The sequence below is a fragment of the Lutra lutra genome, chromosome 11 (assembly GCF_902655055.1).
Source record: "Lutra lutra chromosome 11, mLutLut1.2, whole genome shotgun sequence".
Lineage (NCBI taxonomy): Eukaryota > Metazoa > Chordata > Mammalia > Carnivora > Mustelidae > Lutra > Lutra lutra.
Window position 1 is genome coordinate 100,461,870 of NC_062288.1, and position 18,633 is coordinate 100,480,502.

An 18,633-nucleotide genomic window follows, 5' to 3' on the forward strand; every position below is an offset into this window, starting at 1 on the left:
AAAACCAGACTTGTTTTCAAACAAAGGAAGTATGGTAGCTTTGTTCAAATTGTTTATAGTAGAAAATATAAAATCCTGCCATTGGAGAAGAAAACTTACATTTATCTTAGCACACAGAGAACGTGGTTGTTTCCAACGTACGTTTTTCTTTAATTTTTTAATCCCTTTTCTTTTTTTCCAGGCATTTCCTGGGAACATCAACTCTGATAGTGTGGTTCGTCATGATTTACAGCATCCAGTGATCGCCCGCTATGTGCGCATCGTGCCCCTGGACTGGAATGGAGAAGGCCGCATTGGGCTCAGAGTTGAGGTCTATGGCTGTTCTTACTGTGAGTATCTGTTGAAATTTATGGTGGATTTTGTCATTTTCATTTAATTAGTGATTTATTTTTGATTATTTAACATTACTTGCTTTCTCTGACAATAAACTGCCTTGTTTTTATATATAAATATATAAGTTTATCTATATGTTCTAGATATATTTTTACATCTTTACACAGAAACACATAAAAATACCTTAAGCAAAGGATTTTTGTTCCGTAGACTAAAACGACAAAGCTTATTAAGTTAGTTACCTGAAGTCTTATGCAATATTTAAAAGTAGAAACTTACATTATTATCCATCATTTTGACTCTTTGTGATGGATTTTGGATATATTCTTGAGAATTCCCTGCCAATTCTCATCAATTTCACCTTTTACTCTTTTAAAGCTAACCACTAAATTTTAATGTCAAGGATATTTGATATGTCTGCAAGTTTTATTTGCTCCTTTAAAAAATTGCCTTGGTCCCCTAAAATGATGCTTTTCTTTTAATCATGTTTTAAGCTCTTTTTCTTATTTATTTCTTAAAAACATTATATAGATGTCTGGTGATTCTAATATATGGATTTTGGGGGATTACAGCTCTGCTGTCTTGTTTCTACTCATTTTTACCAGTAGTGCTTGTTTGCCTTTCCTATTCTTCTGTCTTCTTCTTTACAGCCCTCTTATCTGCCTGTCCTTCTCTTCCCCATCTTCTTGACTATGACCTTAGTTTCTTTAAAACTTTCATCTGTGGAATTTCTTTCAGGCCAAGGTTGATGATGGATTTATCTACCGAAGATGTGTCTTTGCTTATTTGCTTCTATGAAAGCAGTACCAACACAGAATTACTTTAGAGATTGTTTGAGGTGTTTTGAGGCCGCTAGGTAGTAGAGACTCAATCTGCAAATACATGATTTGCAGATACTGGCTTTAGAATATGAATTCTATGATAAAATATTTCCCTCCTCCTAGGAGTCTACCATTAGACTCTCCCTTACCTCTCTTACAGATACGTAAAAATAAAAGTTCACTACAACCAGAAGATGGCAAATGACCTATTGGCAAGCTTTTTAAAATTAACCAAACATTTAGTAGTTTATAATAAAAATATATATAAAGCTTTCACCTCTGTAGAAATCAGTTACAGAGATTGGTGTGGAAATAGTAGCTGTTGTGATAACCAAATCATATTTTTTTATTCATGAGCAATATTGTTACGTGCAAACTGAAGTGGTTACTACAAAGGGGCCATGGAGATCATTTAAAAGTTCTTCAGGTGTTTATTTTATTTGGTCATCACTTTATTATAGCAAATACAATGAGTAGAGAGGCAGAGAAATGTAGTTCTTCAGCAGAATATAGATCTTCAGGAGGAAGATTTAACTTGTTAGGAGAAGCCTAAAATGAGCCTTAACATAAATCTGGGTTCTCTGTATGTGGTCCTGGCATTATGGATACAGAATTCTGTGTTCACACATATTCTAAGTATCAGCACATTGGGAAGGCCAAGACAAAATGTGGTATTTTCCTCTGCATGATGGATTTTCTAGGGAGCATGTTCAGTAAATGAAAAATGTGTAATGCTCTTCATGGAAACCATGATGTATGAAATTTATTAATAATTACTTAGCACTGGGGGTGCCTGGGTGGCTCAGTGGGTTAAGCCTCTGCCTTCGGCTCAGGTCATGATCTCAGGGTCCTGGGATCAGGCCCAGCATCAGGCTCTCTGCTCAGCAGGGAGCCTGCTTCCTCTTCTCTCTCTCTGCCTGCCTCTCTGCCTACTTGTGATCTCTCTCTGTCAAATAAATAAAATTAAAAAAAAAATCTAAAAAAAAAAATTACTTAGCACTTATTATGTGTCATGAAATATGCTGAATGTTAGTAATACCATGGTGAATAAGGAAAACATTACATGAGACATTAGGTGGAACAACTAATATAGTAGTATTTACCGGGATTAAAAATAGTGAAAGTTAAAATACACCAGAGGCATATCGCCTGAATGATAGAGCTGAAAGGAAAGCCAGTGAGTCTGGTACAATGCTAGAGCTCACGACCGCTGTTCTATTTTCCTACTCCTCGATTCCAACAAAATGAGCAATGATGTAACCATCACCACGTCAATAAAATAATCATATTGACACCTGGCCCCCCCTCCCAGTTACTGCTGCTTTTTAAAGGTAGAAATTCACTTGATTTTTATCCTCATAGATTAATTTTACGTTTTTTTTTAGTTTCACGAAAATGGAATCCTGAAGTATACGTCATTTCCCATCTGAGTTCTTTCTTCAAAATAATAATTATAAGAATTATCCACACTGTTATTTAAGGTATTTGATTATATTTATTGGCCCTGTTACTCTATTGTATGAATATCCTATAATCATCAATTCATTTTATGTTAATGAATGTTTGAATTATTTCCATTTTTGGCTATTTTAATAGAATTGCTATAAATATTCCTCATGGATGTCACCTTAGGAAGGATAATACCAAGTTAGGATATATGTATGTTTAATTTTTGTCAGTAATGACAAAATTCTTTTCTGCAGTGGTTATTATCAACTCACACTCCCACAGCCAATGTATTGGCATTCCTGTTGCTTCACAAATTTGGGAACTTGATTTCAAAGTTTTAACCATTGTGGTGAGTGTTCATTATATCTCATTTTAGTTTTAGTGAACACTTCCCTGATTTTTAAAGAGGTTATGCTTGTCTTTGCTTTGTATACCTCTTTCTTTGAAGTGTTTGTTGAATTTTGCCCGTTTTCCTATTGGATTATCTTTTATTTATCTATTTTCCAGTTGTTTTTGAATACTTTTTATAGCCAACTCCCTCTCTTTATCTTTTATTTTATTCTTGTTAGGATATCCAGACACATTATCTTATTTTTTAGATGGCTTTCTTTAAAAAATCATTTTAAAACCAACACTGTTAATGGGGTTACTTAGAGCTCAGAGTAAGGGCAAACACAGCTTGCCCAGCGGCAAATAGTGTGAGGTGACTCAGGTGTGGCTTAAAAGAGGACAGTGTGTTCTACAGTTGTTGCAAGTGGATCTGTGAAGTGGTGAGCTCATACTATTATAGCCTTCTCCATCTAGCCCGGGCTTTGGGAGTCACAAATGGAAAGGAAAAAAATGCCTGAAGCTACATAGGAAGCTAGGTTTTTGTAGTATATAAGCGTCTCTGGGGGGGGCAGGAATCGTACACTTTAAAAACTGTATTAACATTATACCAGTAGGTGCCAGTGGAGTAAATGATGAACTAGTAACATAAAATAAAATGTAGGATAGAAGTTGAAAAATACCATTGTAGTAGATTGTAGTAAGTTGGATAATGGTCTCCAGAGGTGTCAGGTACTAATCCTTGGAACTGTAAATGTTACTTAATAAGTCAGAGCGTTTGATTAAGTTAATGATTGTGGCGTGGGGAGAGTATCGTGCATTATCCGGGGGGCTTCTAGGTACATGGGTTCTGTCCTTGTGAGTGGTGGGCAGAGGGAGAATTCATAGACAGGAAAATGGAGGCACTGTGACCATGGCACAGAGATCGAGTGATACTTTTATAAGTCAAGGAATGTCAGCAGCCTCCAAAAGCTGGAAGAGGAGAGGAGAAGATTCCCTTTGGAGCCTCCGGAGGAATTGAGGTCCTGCTGACACGTTGATTTGAATCTAGTGAAAAAAAAAATCTATGTGAGAGAATAGAGCTGTTGTTTAGAGCCACCAGGTTTGGGGTACTTTGTACAGCAGGAACTGGGAACCATAGACATATCAATATCATTTTAGGGGGAGAAAAGGTACAAACATAGCTCTAGAGCCATGTTCTTTAGTAGAACTTTAAACAAAGATGTGAATGTCCTTGACCTGCTGTAGTCTGCTAGTCACATCTGGCTGTTGAGAACTTGAAATGTAGCTGAGATAACTGAGGAACTCATTTTAAATTGTGTTTAATTTTAATTCACTTGAATTTGAATTTACATAGTGTGACTGCTGACTACCATATTGGTTGGTGTAGATTAGGAGAACCAAAAGTCTGCTTATTATTTTTCTTCCGTGTTCTTTTATAGTTTAAAGAACCTACAACATTTATTTTTTAAATGGCATTCTCTGATTTTTTCCCTTAGTTTGGTGAACAATGATTTAATATCCTGGACACAGTTTTTATTGTCAAAGAGTTGATAACTAGTCATTTCTTTAACAAGATCCCCAACTGGGCCATTTTTGTAACTAATGTCCAGATCAGATTCTTTTTATTTATCTATTTTTGAAGAACCCAAATTATATTTATGTATTTTCCAAGAGAAATACACATTTACATTAAGAAAAGTATGTGTTAAAAATATTTGTGATGGACAACTTTCCTAAAGCTACTATTGTTTAAGTTTACCTGTCCTAGTGTAGGCCCTTAGAAGATGGCCTTTTGGTTTTGTTTTTGTTTTTTGTTTTTTTGTTTTTAATTTAGTGAAATACTATGTCAAAGACTTTTTCCTTTTCAATGAGAAAAAGAATCATGGATCTTTGAAGGGGAAAAGTCAGATACACCCTTTTATTTTGCCCTCGTAAGAGTTAGCAGTACTCTGTATGCTAGCATCCCCGCAAGGAGAAATTAGGCTTCGATCACTCCTGTGGGAGAGAGAAATGAATTCTCTCATCTTTCTAGAAATCCCTTGGAAGACTTATCTGAGGTCTGTCCTGAAGTTGCAGATCAGGGAATGGGAGTGCCCTTCCTCTGTTTCTAAGTTTGCGGAAAGGACTGGAGAGGGCAGGATGTCAGTGGGAGCAGTGCTTCTCTTGGAGGCCTGTGCTGCTGCCGTCCCCCTGGTGTTTGTCATTTCTCCTCTGTAGAGTTCTTCCGTGGCCACTTATCTGTCTGAGAAGTTCGGTATTTCTCAAGCTTGTGGAGAGAAAGTTCACTCTATCCAGGTGGAGAAGGTAAGTTGTAGGCCACTTTTTTGAAGGCTTACGGCTTCTCCTGTTGGTATTTCCCGACTTGTCTTGAGAGTCATCAGAGTTCTAATTTCAGTGGATCTAAACTCATTTTAAATTATTGTGTTCCCTCTACATTTGGTTTTCCCTCAAGTTTAGTTGAAGGAAGAGCCTGCTGTTATTTTTAAAACTTAGTGATATTCCCCACGTCTTCTGACTCAGTAAACCTTCTTCCAAAACACCGATGCTAATCTTCTTACTCTGTACTGGAGAGACTACATGAAGCAGAAGGGAGACGTCTCAGTCTAATAATTTCTAAAAATCATTTATGGCTGCAGTACTCCAACATTCATTTTACACAAGCCCAGTACAGTGTCCTGATTGACATGAGCATTTTTGATGACAAATACTGTATGAGCTTTTAACCAGAGTCTTCCTAAGAGTAAAGTCAGTGCCTTGGGAAACCAAGATACACACAACTAAACTAGTTTTTGTATATGCCTTCAATTTGAATGAATAATTAATAAAACCTGGATATACCACCCAATGCAAATCATGGTGGAAAGTAAGCACCATACTAGGGCTGGAAAAAGTATCAAGAGAAGCCAAATACAAACAAAATACAAACAAAAAAGCCAAATACAAACAAAAGGACAGTGTTTTGTTCATTTCATGCTGTGCAAATGAGATTGTCCTTTGTAGGGACACAAACTGATAATACGACCATGCTGCCTCAGCAAGAGGTGCTGTCGTGTATGTGTGTGTGAGTTTCCTAGGGTTATCATAGCAAAGTACCACAAACTGTGTAGTGTAAGACCACAGGATTTGTTCTGTTGTAGTTCTGGAGGACAAGAGTCAGAAACCACAGTGTCAGCAGAGTTGATTCCTTCTGTAGGCCCAGAGGGAGAAGCTATTTCATGGGCCTCCCTTAGTTCTGGTGGTTTCTGGCAGTCCTTCATGCTCTTTGACCTGTTTGTGCATCATTCCACTGTCTGCCTCTCCGTTCACACAGCCTTCTTCCCGGTGTGTGCCAGGGTCTGTGTCCTCACGTGGCCTTCTCCCCTGTGTGTGTCGGGGTCTGTGTCTTCATGTGGACTTCTCCCCTCTGTGTGTCAGGGTCTGTGTCTTCATGTGGCCTTCTTATAAAGACACCACTCACTGGATTTAAAATCCACCCTATCCAGTATGACCTTTTTTTTCTTTCTTTCAAGATTTTATTTAAATTATAGCTAGTTATTTAACACATAGTATAGTATTAGTTTCTGGGGTAGAATTTAGTGGTTTATCAGTTGCACATAACACCTGTTGCTCATAACATTAAGTGCCCTCCTTAATGCCCATTACCCAGTTACTCCATCCCCCCACCCACCTCCCTCCAGCAACCCTCAGTTCGTTCTCTTTTGGTAAGAGTCTGTTGTGATTTGCTTCTCTCTCTATTTTTATCTTACTTTATTTTTCCTTCCTTTCCCCTATGTTCATCTGTTTTGTTTCTTAAATTCCACATATGAGTGAAATCATATGGTATTTGTCTTTCTCTGACTGACTTATTTTGCTTAGCATAATATACTCTAGTTCCATTCTCATTGTTCCAAATGGCAAGATTTCATTCTTTTTGATGGCTGAGTAATATTCCTGTGTGTGTGTGTGTGTGTGTGTGTGTGTGTATCACATCTTTATCCATTCATCAGCCGATGGACATTTGGGCTCTTTCATACTGTGGACATTGGGGCTATAAACATTGGGGTGCACATGTCCCTTCAAATCACTAGTTTTATATCCTTTGAATAAATGCCTAGTAGGATCTTAGGGTAGTTCTATTTTTAACTTTTTTGAGGAGCCTCTGTACTATTTTCCAAAGTGGCTGCATCAGCTTGCATTCCCACCAACAGTGTAAGAGGGTTCCTCTTTCTCTGCATCCTCACCAACATCTCTTGTTTCCTGAGCTGTTAATTTTAGCCATACTTACCAGTGTGAGGTGGTATCTCATTGTGGTTTTGATTTGTGTTTCCCTGATGATGAGTGATGTAGAGCATTTTTTTTCAGGTGTCTGTTAGCCATTTGTATGTTTTCTTTGGAGAAATGTCTTTTCATTTCTTTTGCCCATTTCTTAACTAGATTTTTAAATTTTTTGAGTATTGAGTTAGATAAGTTCTTTATAGATTTTAGACACTAGCCCTTTATTAGATATGAGATTTGCAAATATCTTCTCCCATTCTGTCAGCTGCCTTTTAGTTTTGTTGTTTCCTTCACTGTGCAGGAGCTTTTTATCTTGATGAAATCCCAATAGTTCATTTTTGCTTTTTTTCCCCTTGCCTCCGGAGATGTCCCTAATAAGAAGTTGCTATACCCGAGGTCAAAGAGGTTGCTGCCTGTGTTCTCCTCTAGGATTCTGATGGATTCCTGTCTCACATTGAGGTCTTTCATCCATTTTGAGTCTTTTTGTGTGTGGTGTAAGGAAATGGTCCAGTTTCACTCTTCTGCATGTGGTTGTCCAGTTTTCCCAGCACCAGTTGTTGAAGAGACTGTTTTTTTTTTTTTCCATTGGACATTCTTTCCTGCTTTGTCAAAGATTAGTTGACCATAGAGTTGACGGTCCATTTCTGGGTTCTGTATTCTATTTCATTGATCTATGTGTATATTTCTGTGCTAGTACCAGACTGTCTTGATGATGACAGCTTTGTAACAGAGCTTAAAGTCCAGAATTGTGACGCCTCTAGCTTCGGTCGACCTAATCTTAAAGTAACCAATTAAAATGACTGCATTTCCAAGGACGAACATGTTTGGAGTTTCTGGGTGGATATGAATTTTGGAGAACATATATATTCATTAAAACTAGTAAGAACTTCTGTTATATTAGTTTAGCTGGGCAGAGAAATAAGTAGTTTTGGGAATCCACCCATGTCTTCCTATTTAAATTAAATATTTCATTTTGCATAAAATGAAAGGGTTCCGGTTACTTGTATTTTGTGTTTTTCACACATACAAATACACACACATGAAGTGAAAGATCTATTACGTTGCTTGGAGATTGATATATTGTGACACAGACTCATCAATCCTATTAGGATTTATTGAATTCTATTTGTAAACCATTTTGCTAATTGTAAATCTAAAGTGCAATATGTCATACCTGTGGTTAAAACACTTTAATGGTGCTACATTGCCTAAAGTTCAAGGTGTTATCTTGAAATATAGTGCCTTTCCTGTTACCTCTGCAGTCTTCCATCCTCTTACTGCCGTGTTGCACTCTGTGCTCCAGTAATACAAACTGTTCCTGTTTCCCAGTACATGCTGTGCTCCTTGAACATGTTTTTGTCCAGGATGTCCTCTGCAACCACCAGGTCTCTCTCTGTTCCCCTCCTCAGTCTCATCTCTTCCAGGATTCAGTTGAGATGCAATTTTCAACAAGAAGACTTCTCTGAATTTTCAGAATAAACCACATTTCTTTTTACTCCCATTACACTGTGTGAATATTTTCAATGAAATGTGTATCAAAGTTTTCCAAAATACAGCAGAGTGTGAGATTCTGGGGAGAGGGCAGACGCAGTCACCGTATTCATTATTGGCATCCTGTCAATTATCAGACCATATGCAAGTAACGTTTGGTCAACTGAACTAATACCAAGATGCAAATGATGCGGGCCTAACCTACTGCCTCAGTAGAAACTGATTACTCTCTGACGCTGGGTAGATTCTTTCCTTAGGTGAACAGGGTATGAGTCTCTCGCATGATATTGAATGTTGCTCTCGGTGCCTACACGGTGTTGAAAGACTTGTGTACTGACTATATTAATAGATGTTCCAAAAGAGTCACACAAAGCAAACAATTTAGTATTCCTTTTTCTAATTTCAGTGTTTGGGGACCTTATGTTATTTCTATTTAAGATTATTTTAAACCAGAACTTCATGCAGCTGCTTTATGAATTATAAACATGTAAATTGCTTATCATCAGAGGAAAAATATCATACTCTTATTAGTTAATTTGAACTTCATATCAAGATTAGTGTGAAAAGTAAATCAATATGAAAATAGATTTAATAGTTCTCAAAGCCAAGTTACACGTGGTAGAGAGATAATTTAAATTGTCATGGTAGTATGCTATATATAAAGGACATGTTCTGTTCTTATGTATGCAAGTACATAAAAAATAAATTCCGAATGTTAAACCGAAATGTTCTTGCTACTAAGAGAAGTGGAACTTAGCTTCAAGAACATATATTCTTTAGGTCTTTGCAAAGTAGTTTGTATTTTATTTTATTTTTTTAAAGATTTTATTTATTTATTTGACAGACAGAGATCACAAGTAGGCAGAGAGGCAGGCAGAGAGAGAGGGAAATGCAGGCTCCCTGACGAGTAGAGAGCCCGATGCGGGGCTCGATCCCAGGACCCTGAGACCATTACCTGAGCCGAAGGCAGAGGCTTAACCCACTGAGCCACCCAGGCACCCCAAAGTAGTTTGTATTTTAAACTTGAATTGGAATATTTTGTAATAGAAACATTATCTGTATATATCTAATTGTGGCTCACCTTGATGGTAATAATGCAGTAACTGAAGATTATTGTAGCAGGTAAAAAATATTTTTGAGATGGTGAAAAATAAACTGAATCATTTGTGTTATGGTTTTGACTTACTAGGCAATGTAAATTCATAGGTGTTACAAGATGATAAGTTATTATCATTTTATACAAAAAAAGTCAGATACTTGGTGAGTCTCATTTCTGGATTGACATTTGAGGGTGACATTTGCGTTGAAAGGAAATTTATGGTATGAAAAACAAAGAATTACATTCTCATTTTTCATGTCTATGGAGATGCATGCTATCAGCATTTAATTATTTTTTTTCCAGTGTAATTTCTTTTACTTGGAAGATAGTTACTATTGAGTCTATTCAATGAGATAACATGGCAAATATATGTTAGTTTCTCCTTAGATACGAGACAGTCACAAATGATAGCTAGTTCGTATTTTGGAGAAATGCTTACTTAGACATTGATTTAGAGCTAGATTTACATTGTATTGCTTACTACAAAATCTAATTTACCCTCAAGATTTTTCTAAGTTCACATATAAAATCAACAATGTTGATTTAAAAATAAACCAAAATTATTGATTGAGAATAACATATAATCATACCTGTTTGCAGTTTTGAAGTAGGAGTAACAGTACACTTCTGTTGTGGGATAAGAGAGGATATATTTTTTATTTTAAATATAAATTCAGAATTCTTTTCATAAAATAATTTCCCAGAAAACCCATATTTTAAAATAAAGCATACACATAGCATGATAACCGGTTGAAAATTGAAAATGAATAAAATAATGAAAAATAACTATGCTTCATCATGGTTTACAAATAAGGTACTTTGAGTAATACAAAGAGACCTGTGCATACTCTACAAGAACTTTAAAAAGTTCCCAGAAGGCCTCCTAACCCAATCCCTTATTTTACTAATGAGGAAACCAAAATCCACAGGGTTATGTGACTTGCATAAGTGAGTTATTTGCAGACCTAGGAATCCTTCGTAACAATCTGAAGTGCTGCTCCTTCTCTGTCATTTGATGCTTCTCTCCTTTGGTTAATTCTTCTTTTCTTCTTCTTCACCCACAGGGAACTTTTATAATCACAATGATGGCCTACAGAAATATTATCTTGTAGATTCTAATGACTGTAAAAAATTGGCCCACAGTTCTCACTGTAAGAACATACAAGGGAAGATGTTTGGCAATAAAAGCATCTGCACAGTATTGTCCCACATGTCCGACAGTACAATCTGAAGGTCCGGTCGTCCTAATACACTCATTTAAGGACAGCTTGCAAATGACACACCTCAAGCTTTCTTGCATTTTGGTGTAGGAGGTTTATCAACCTCAGTCAGTGCATCTCCTCAGGAAACCTCAGCTCCTGAGATATTTTCACTACTGTCTACATACAGGTTAATCCTTATATATGTTAGGTGATTGTAAAGAATACGAAAGTCAAAATTACAGTTATGCAGTCCATCAGCATTTCACTTATAATCCCTGGTTAATGTGAGGAAAGAAGTAAAATTTAAAACACTACAAATATACATTAAGAGATTCTTTTATTAGCTTTTATTCTTGAGCTGTTAGTCTTAATTATCACCTATTTAAATTAGCTTAGCTACGGAGAAAAGAGCAAATATTTAAGATGGCAGTTATCGCCCTCATGAATTAGAAGTAACAATATAATAAAATAATCATTTAGTATGCTCACTTAAACCTTCCAGCAATGCAAATTATTTGGATATATGACTTAAAAATTAAAAATCACTCGTTTAAAAACATTTAATAATGTTATTTCTATTAGACTAGTATCAGATTTTTCATACCTAGACTTGAAAAAATTATCACAATTTTTCAGATTCCTATTCTCATTAGACTATGTAATATTTTCTTACACTTCAAACAATGCTATATTAGTCTTTTCAGTCTTTCATGCTTGTTTTGGTGGACAGGGAGGAGTTGAGCCCACTCTCTGTTCCGTTTCACTTCCAGTTAATGGAAGAATGATCCGAGGGAAGAAGACCGGTAACTTGGGCCAGTCTCTTTTGTAAACATTCTGATACTGATAACTGCACACCCTCTGCTCCCATATAATTAATTTTTCTAGGAGGAAAGTCCTTATATATGGAATGTTTTGGGCATTCCTGTTATGAACCTGTTTTAGGTCGTTTACGGTAAACATACTTAGCATCTCTGGATATATGAACATGACTCCCTGGAAAATAACTCCTAAGCTAGGTGATCATTGAAGTATTGAATGGAGATATTTCAAGACATAAGTGCTCAGGAATAAGCAGAAACTGTGCCTGATCCCTGAAATAAGGGAAGATTTTTGGCTGGGGGACCTTAACTCTGGAAGCAGAGCTGTAGGGGAAACTTGGATTTGGGTCATTTGAGACCCTCTAGACTTTCTCAGATGTCAGAGTACATATAATACTGGACCTTAATTTTAAGCCTAATACTACAGCCTTATGATTGCTTGTTTCTTGAAATTATTGGTAAAATTGGACTCTGGTTAAGACCTTTATTTGTATAAATGGGATTTATCCATCTAATCCTAATATCACTACATGGATTGCATTGATTACTAGCCTTGGTCACATCCACTGCATGTAAAGCTTCGTGCAACATTTTTGTTTGTTTGTTTGTTTGTTTTCTTCCCTGCTATCAACCTCCTGCTTATCAGATATTTACTTGTTTGTACCATTTTAAACATGCTATGTCAGCCATATTTGTGTGTCATACAAAATGAATTTAGAGAATGGGCCAGTGGCTTCTTATACCTACTCTAAAATTCAAATATTATGTTTGGGAGTGGGAGAATCCCCTTTGCTATGGCATTGTGCTTATATAGAAAAGATAATACCTTTTCTCAAATCATTTTACAAGGTTTTCCTGTGTTGCAAAGGACAAGATGAAAAATATAACTGAGGTCACTCACTGTTTGAGCACAATTGGTTTAACAGCCCCTCTGATTAAACTCTACTCCAAATTTAGATAAGTTGTGCCCATCTGTTATAAAAATGCTTTTCTTGACCAGAAATACATTATATTTACCAATGTCAAAGTCAGCAACCAAAAAGCAAGTTTGTAATTCTTCAGATGAGCAGTTTTCAACAATATTTATGGTAAAACATCACACAGATTCATTTAGAACTGTTGTACAAAGGAGGTTCTTTGAATTCAAGATCATAGAATAACTAGAAAATGCATTGTGTTTTCTTCTTTGTCATCCAGCAATGTGGACTCATTTTGTGCTGTCCTGCAGCTGTTCAGTACAGTGACAGAATCTTCCATATCTCTCCCAAGACCTTCCTAGTCACTCTGTTTTTGTAATTTGTGCCTCCTGCTTTATAATTAGTGTCGCTCATTTGCTTTTTATTCACTATCCTTGCTTTTGTTCCTTCTAAAATAAGAGAATGTTTTATAACAAATCATATTTTATACTTTGGCTTTGGTGAATATCAAAATAAATCAAGGTCTTTCATTCTTGACGTGTGATGTTTTTGGCCAGATAGATAATTCATTGCTGGTCATGGGGGCAAGAGGATGTTCAGTGTCAAAGCCTCAGCAGCATCACTGGCCTCTGCCCATTAGATGTTAGTCATGCATCACTCCTCGTCTAGCTGTGACAACCAAAATTGACACCAGACATTAAGAAATGTCTCCTTTGGGGGGTAACATTGCCCCTGGGTGAGAACTGCTGGTATAGATTGTACTTGTCACTTGGTAATTGGATTGTTACATTGCTAAGCATTGTGAAATAAAGAAAATAGACACATTGTAAGAATCAGTTTAGTTTTCATTTAATCTGTATTTTAGTGTCTGCTACATGCATACTGAGATTTCCTAAGACTCTATATTGACAAGGGTGAAAATCATTGTATTACAGTATGCTCACATTTATAGATCTCTTGTGTATATACTGTAGGTAGAAACACTCCTTTATCACCTTATCAGCATCAATAATGCAAGAATAAGGACCCCTGAATTCTTGTATCTTTTATCTATGCCATTTGTGGAGAATCGTGCAATTTTTTTTGACACATTTTAAAAATATAAGCTGTTTTTAGGTACCAATTCATTGATACTTTGCATTAGCTAATATCTTTTCAACTAGGGTCAGCTTGGATCTGTATTCTTCTTTGGATAAGTTTGCATTTTCTTTAACGTGAATTTAACTTTGGGATCAAGGTCAGATTAACTAGGTCCTCCACACAGTAAAGGCTGAGTATTATTTATATGGTTGTTCACTTTGCCTTTTGCATTTGCCAATAGATAGTTAAAAACAAAAGAAGTGTTACAGAATGTGCTTTGCTAATAGAATACAAATTCATATTGTTTAACACACTCCATTTAGATTTGAGAAACACTGACCTTTAAGGTATAATGTGAAGGCTGATTTTCTCTAAAAACAGAGGAGATAAATATGTAAAATAAAGCTTTGCTCTACTTCTTCTCAGCTTCTTTTTCAAAGAGCTCTATGCCTACTATTAAGGTTAGGAGGAAGGCCCAGTTTTGCATTTTTCACAACACTTCTGTTGACTATGTAACACTATGTGACACCACATGATCCAGTGAATGTGTTCAGGATTCCAACTCAGATCTTTTATTTTTTTTTTAATTTTTATTTTTTTATTAACCTACAGCGTATTATTTGTTTCAGGGGTACAAGTCTGTGAACCATCAGACTTACACAATTCACAGCACTCACCATAGCACATTCCCTCCCTGATGTCCCATCGCTCAGCCACCTCATCCCTCTCCGCCTCCACTCTACCAACCCTCAGTTTGTTTCCTGAGATTAAGAGTCTCTTACGGTTTTTCTCCCTCTCTGGTTTCATTTTGTTTCATTTTTCTCTTCCTTCCCTTATGATCCTCTGTCTTGTTTCTCAAATTCCTCATATCAGTGAGATCCTATGATAATTGTCTTTCTCTGATTGACTTATTTCACTTAGCATAATACCCTCTAGTTCCATCCACATTGTTGCAAATGGCAAGATATTGGGGTTTTTTGATGGCTTTGATGATATTGAGGTATGTACCCTCTATCCCTGCACTGTGAAGAGTTTTGATCAGGAAAGAATACTGTACTTTGTCAAATGCTTTTTTAGCATCTATTGAGAGTATCATGGTTCTTGTTCTTTCTTTTATTAATGTATTATATCACATTGATTTGATTTGCAGATTTTGAACCAAACTTGCAGCACAGGAATAAATCCCACTTGGTCATGGTGAATAACCCTTTTAATGTACTATTGGATCCTATTGGCTAGTATTTTGGGGAGAATTTTTGCATCCATGTTCATCAGGGATTTGGTCTGTAATTCTCCATTTTGATGGGGTCTTTGTCTGGTTTTGGAATCAAGGTAATGCTGGCCTCATAAAATGAGTTTGGAAGTTTTCCTCCCATTTCTATTTTTGGAACAGTTTCAGAAGAATAGGTATTAACTCTTTAAACTTTTTTTTTTTTAAGATTTTTATTTATTTATTTGACAGAGAGAAATCACAAGTAGGCAGAGAGGCAGGCAGAGAGAGAGGAGGAAGCAGGCTCCCCGCTGAGCAGAAAGCCCGATGTGGGGCTTGAACCCAGGACATGGGATCATGACCTGAGCCGAAGGCAGCGGCTTAACCCACTGAGCCACCCAGGCGCCCCTCTTTAAACTTTTGGTAGAAATTCTCCTGGGAAGATGTCTGGCTCTGGGCTCTTTTTTGTTGAGAGACATTTGATTAGTGCTTTAGTCTCCTTGCTGGTTATGGATATGTTCAGGTTTTCTATTTCTTCCTGGTTCAGTTTTGGTAGTTGATACATCATTAGGAATGCATCCCTTTATCCAGATTGTCAGATTTGCTGGTGTGTAGTTCTTATAATATGTAGTTCTTACAATATGTTATTATAATAGATTTGCTGGTGTGTAGTTCTAATTATATGTAGTTCTTATAATATGTTCTTATAATAGTTTATATTCCTGTGCTGTTGGTGATCTCTCCTCTTTCATTCATGATTTTATTAATTTGGGTCCTTTCTCTTTTCTTTTTGCTAAGTCTGGCAAGGGGTTTATCAATCTTATTAATTCTTTCAAAGAACCAGCTCCTAGTTTCATTGATTTGTTCTACTATTCTTTTGGTTTCTGTTTCATTGATTTCTGTTCTGATCTTTATTATTTCTCTTCTCCTACTGGGTTTATACTTTATTTGCTGTTCTTTCTGCAGCTCTTTTAGGTGTAGGGTTAGTTTGTATATTTGAGACCTTTCTTATTTCTTGAGAAAGGCTTCTTTGCTATATGCTTTTCGTTCATGACTGCCTTTGCTGTATCCCAAAGATTTTGAACAATTGTGTTTTCATTTTCTTTTGTTTCCATGAATTTTTTCAATTCTTCTTTAATTTCCTGGTTGACCCATTCATTCTTTAGTAAGATGCTCTTTAGCATCCATGTATTTGAGTTCTTTCCAACTTTCCTCTTGTGATTGAATATATATATTTAGATTGGTGAATAGAACAGAGCCACAGACTTGATTTTGGGTGTATTTTGGTCTGTTTGAAGAAATTGCTTTCCAAAATTTTAAAGAAAAGAAAAAAAAATTATACACACACACACACGTGTATATATATATAAATTAGGGTAAACATGATGAAGGGATGTAATACGAGTGTGAAGATAAAAATTTAAAAAATTTTTTAAAAAGGAATGGATAAGATAAGCAGTTGTTGAAAAAGAAAAAAAAAAGAGAGGATATGATCAGGCTGGAGACTAGAACAAAGCCGTCCCCTAGATTTAGAGTATATTTTGGTCTGTTAGAAGAAACTGTATCCCAAAATTTTAAAGAAAGAAAAACTTATATGTATACAAAAAATAAAGTTAAATACATCGAAGAGATAGAATTACACTGTTGGTGGGAATGCAGTTGGTGCAGCCACTTTGGAAAACATTGTGGAGATTCCTTAAGAAATTAAAAATAGAGCTACCCTGTGACCCAGCATTTGCACTACTGGGTATTTACCCCAAAGATATAGCTGTAGTGAAAAGAAGGGCCATCTGTACCCCAGTGTTCATAGCAGCAATGGCCACAATCACCATACTGTGGAAAGAACCAAGATGCCTTTCAACAGACTAATGGGTAAAGAAGATATGGTCCATATATACTATGGAATATTATGCCTTCATCAGAAGGGATCAATACCCAACTTTTGTATCAACACGGATGGGACTGGAGGAGGTTATGCTGAGTGAAATAAGTCAAGCAGAGAGAGTCAGTTATCATATGGTTTCACTTACTTGTGGAGCATAAGGAATAACACGGAGTACACTGGGAGATGGGGAGGAGAAGTGAGTTAGGAAAAATTGGAGGGAGAGATGAAGCATAAGAGATTGTGGACTCTGAGAAACAAACTGAGGGTTTTGGAGGAGGGGGGAGAGGGGTTTGGGTGAGCCTGGTGGTGGGTATTAAGGAGGGCATGTATTGCATGGAGCACTGGGTGAGGTGCATAAACAATGAATTTTGGAACACATACACACAAAAATTAAATTAAAAAAAGAATATGGCTATAAACATGAAAATTAAAAGAGATTTTGAAAAAGTATTAATAAGATAAAATAGTTAAAATAAGAAAGAGGAAAAAGGAAAAAGAAAAAAAGAAAAACAATAACGAAAATTTAAAATATTTAACTTTGAAAGATTAAAGAGTCATGGAAAAAAAGCCATGAATTCTATGTGCTGTATTCCCCTAGCACTGGTGTTCTACAGTTCTCATTGATAGTAAACTTGGTCTTGGCTGGATCTTCTTGCTGATCTTCTGGGGAAGAGGCCTCTTGCAGTGATTCTCAAATGTCTTTGCCTGAGGCGCCATTGTACAGCCCTTGCCAGGGGCCAGTGCAAGTAATCTACCTGGTTTTGCTCTTGGTAGCTTTTGTTCCCTGAATGCTTTCAGTATAGATTTGGAAGATGAGAATGAGGATGGCAGCCTCCCAGTCTTTGGCCCTGGAGCAGCGGAGGTCTTGCCCCCACCCCCCACCCCGACTTCAGTGAGCCCTCAGAGAAAAGCAGTCAGTCGCACCTGTCTCTCTGGTCTCTGGCAGCACTCTGAGCTCACCCAGCCTGTGACTGAGCATTTCTGTCTCTGGTCCACAGCCCCGTTTGGAGTCTCCAAACCCAGCAGATTCCTGCAGCGCTCTCTCATGCTGCTCCTCCTGGTGAAGGAAGGGGGTGTTCTCCCCAGATCTGCCACCTGTGAGGTCCCTGATCAAAGAATAGTAGCTTCACTGTTCTGGGCAACCCAGAACTGAGAGGCCACTCCTAAGCTCCATCTTTGCAGCTGGCTTCCCCACTCCGCTAGCTGGGAGCTCTGCCGGACTCAGGCACCCCTGGTCTTTCTGTGACTCCGAAGGTCCCAAGACTACACTGACCCAGTGAGGATTCCAGCCCCTGCTTAGCCACTGGAGTGATGTCCCTCCACAGAGCAGACTTCTAAAACTTCTGCTTTTGTGCTCCGCTGCTCCCTCACTTGCAGCGGCTCCCTACTCCCACAGTCTATCTTCCTGTGTATTGCCTCGGATTCACCTCTCCGCACATCCTACCTTCCAGAAAGTGGTCGCTTTTCTGTTCATAGAATTGCTGCTATTCTTCTCTTCAATCTTCTATTGAAGTTGTAGGTGTTCAGAATGGTTAGATAAGTATCTAGCTGAATTCCTGGGACCAGACAAAATTTAGTCTCCTACTCCTCTGCCATCTTCCTCCTCCCTCTCCTGATTCAGATCTTTCTCATCTATATGAAATGCTGTGCCCTTTCCCCCTCCCTGCGTCATAGGGCTGTGGTAAAAAATGGAATGATAGGGTATAAGTGAATTAATGCTTTTTGGATTTTGAGGATAAAATCA

At 37.1% G+C, this 18,633-nt stretch overlaps 1 protein-coding gene across 3 annotated transcripts in view; it reads left to right on the plus strand.

Moving 5' to 3' along the window:
* CNTNAP2 (contactin associated protein 2) overlaps window positions 1-18,633 on the plus strand; it is a 1,959,883-nt gene that overhangs the window by 818,176 nt on the left and 1,123,074 nt on the right. For all 3 annotated transcript variants that reach the window (XM_047694949.1, XM_047694948.1, XM_047694950.1), the window contains one exon: window positions 182-329. In XM_047694949.1, coding sequence (XP_047550905.1) covers window positions 182-329 — 148 coding nt within the window. The remainder of the gene's footprint in view (window positions 1-181; window positions 330-18,633) is intronic.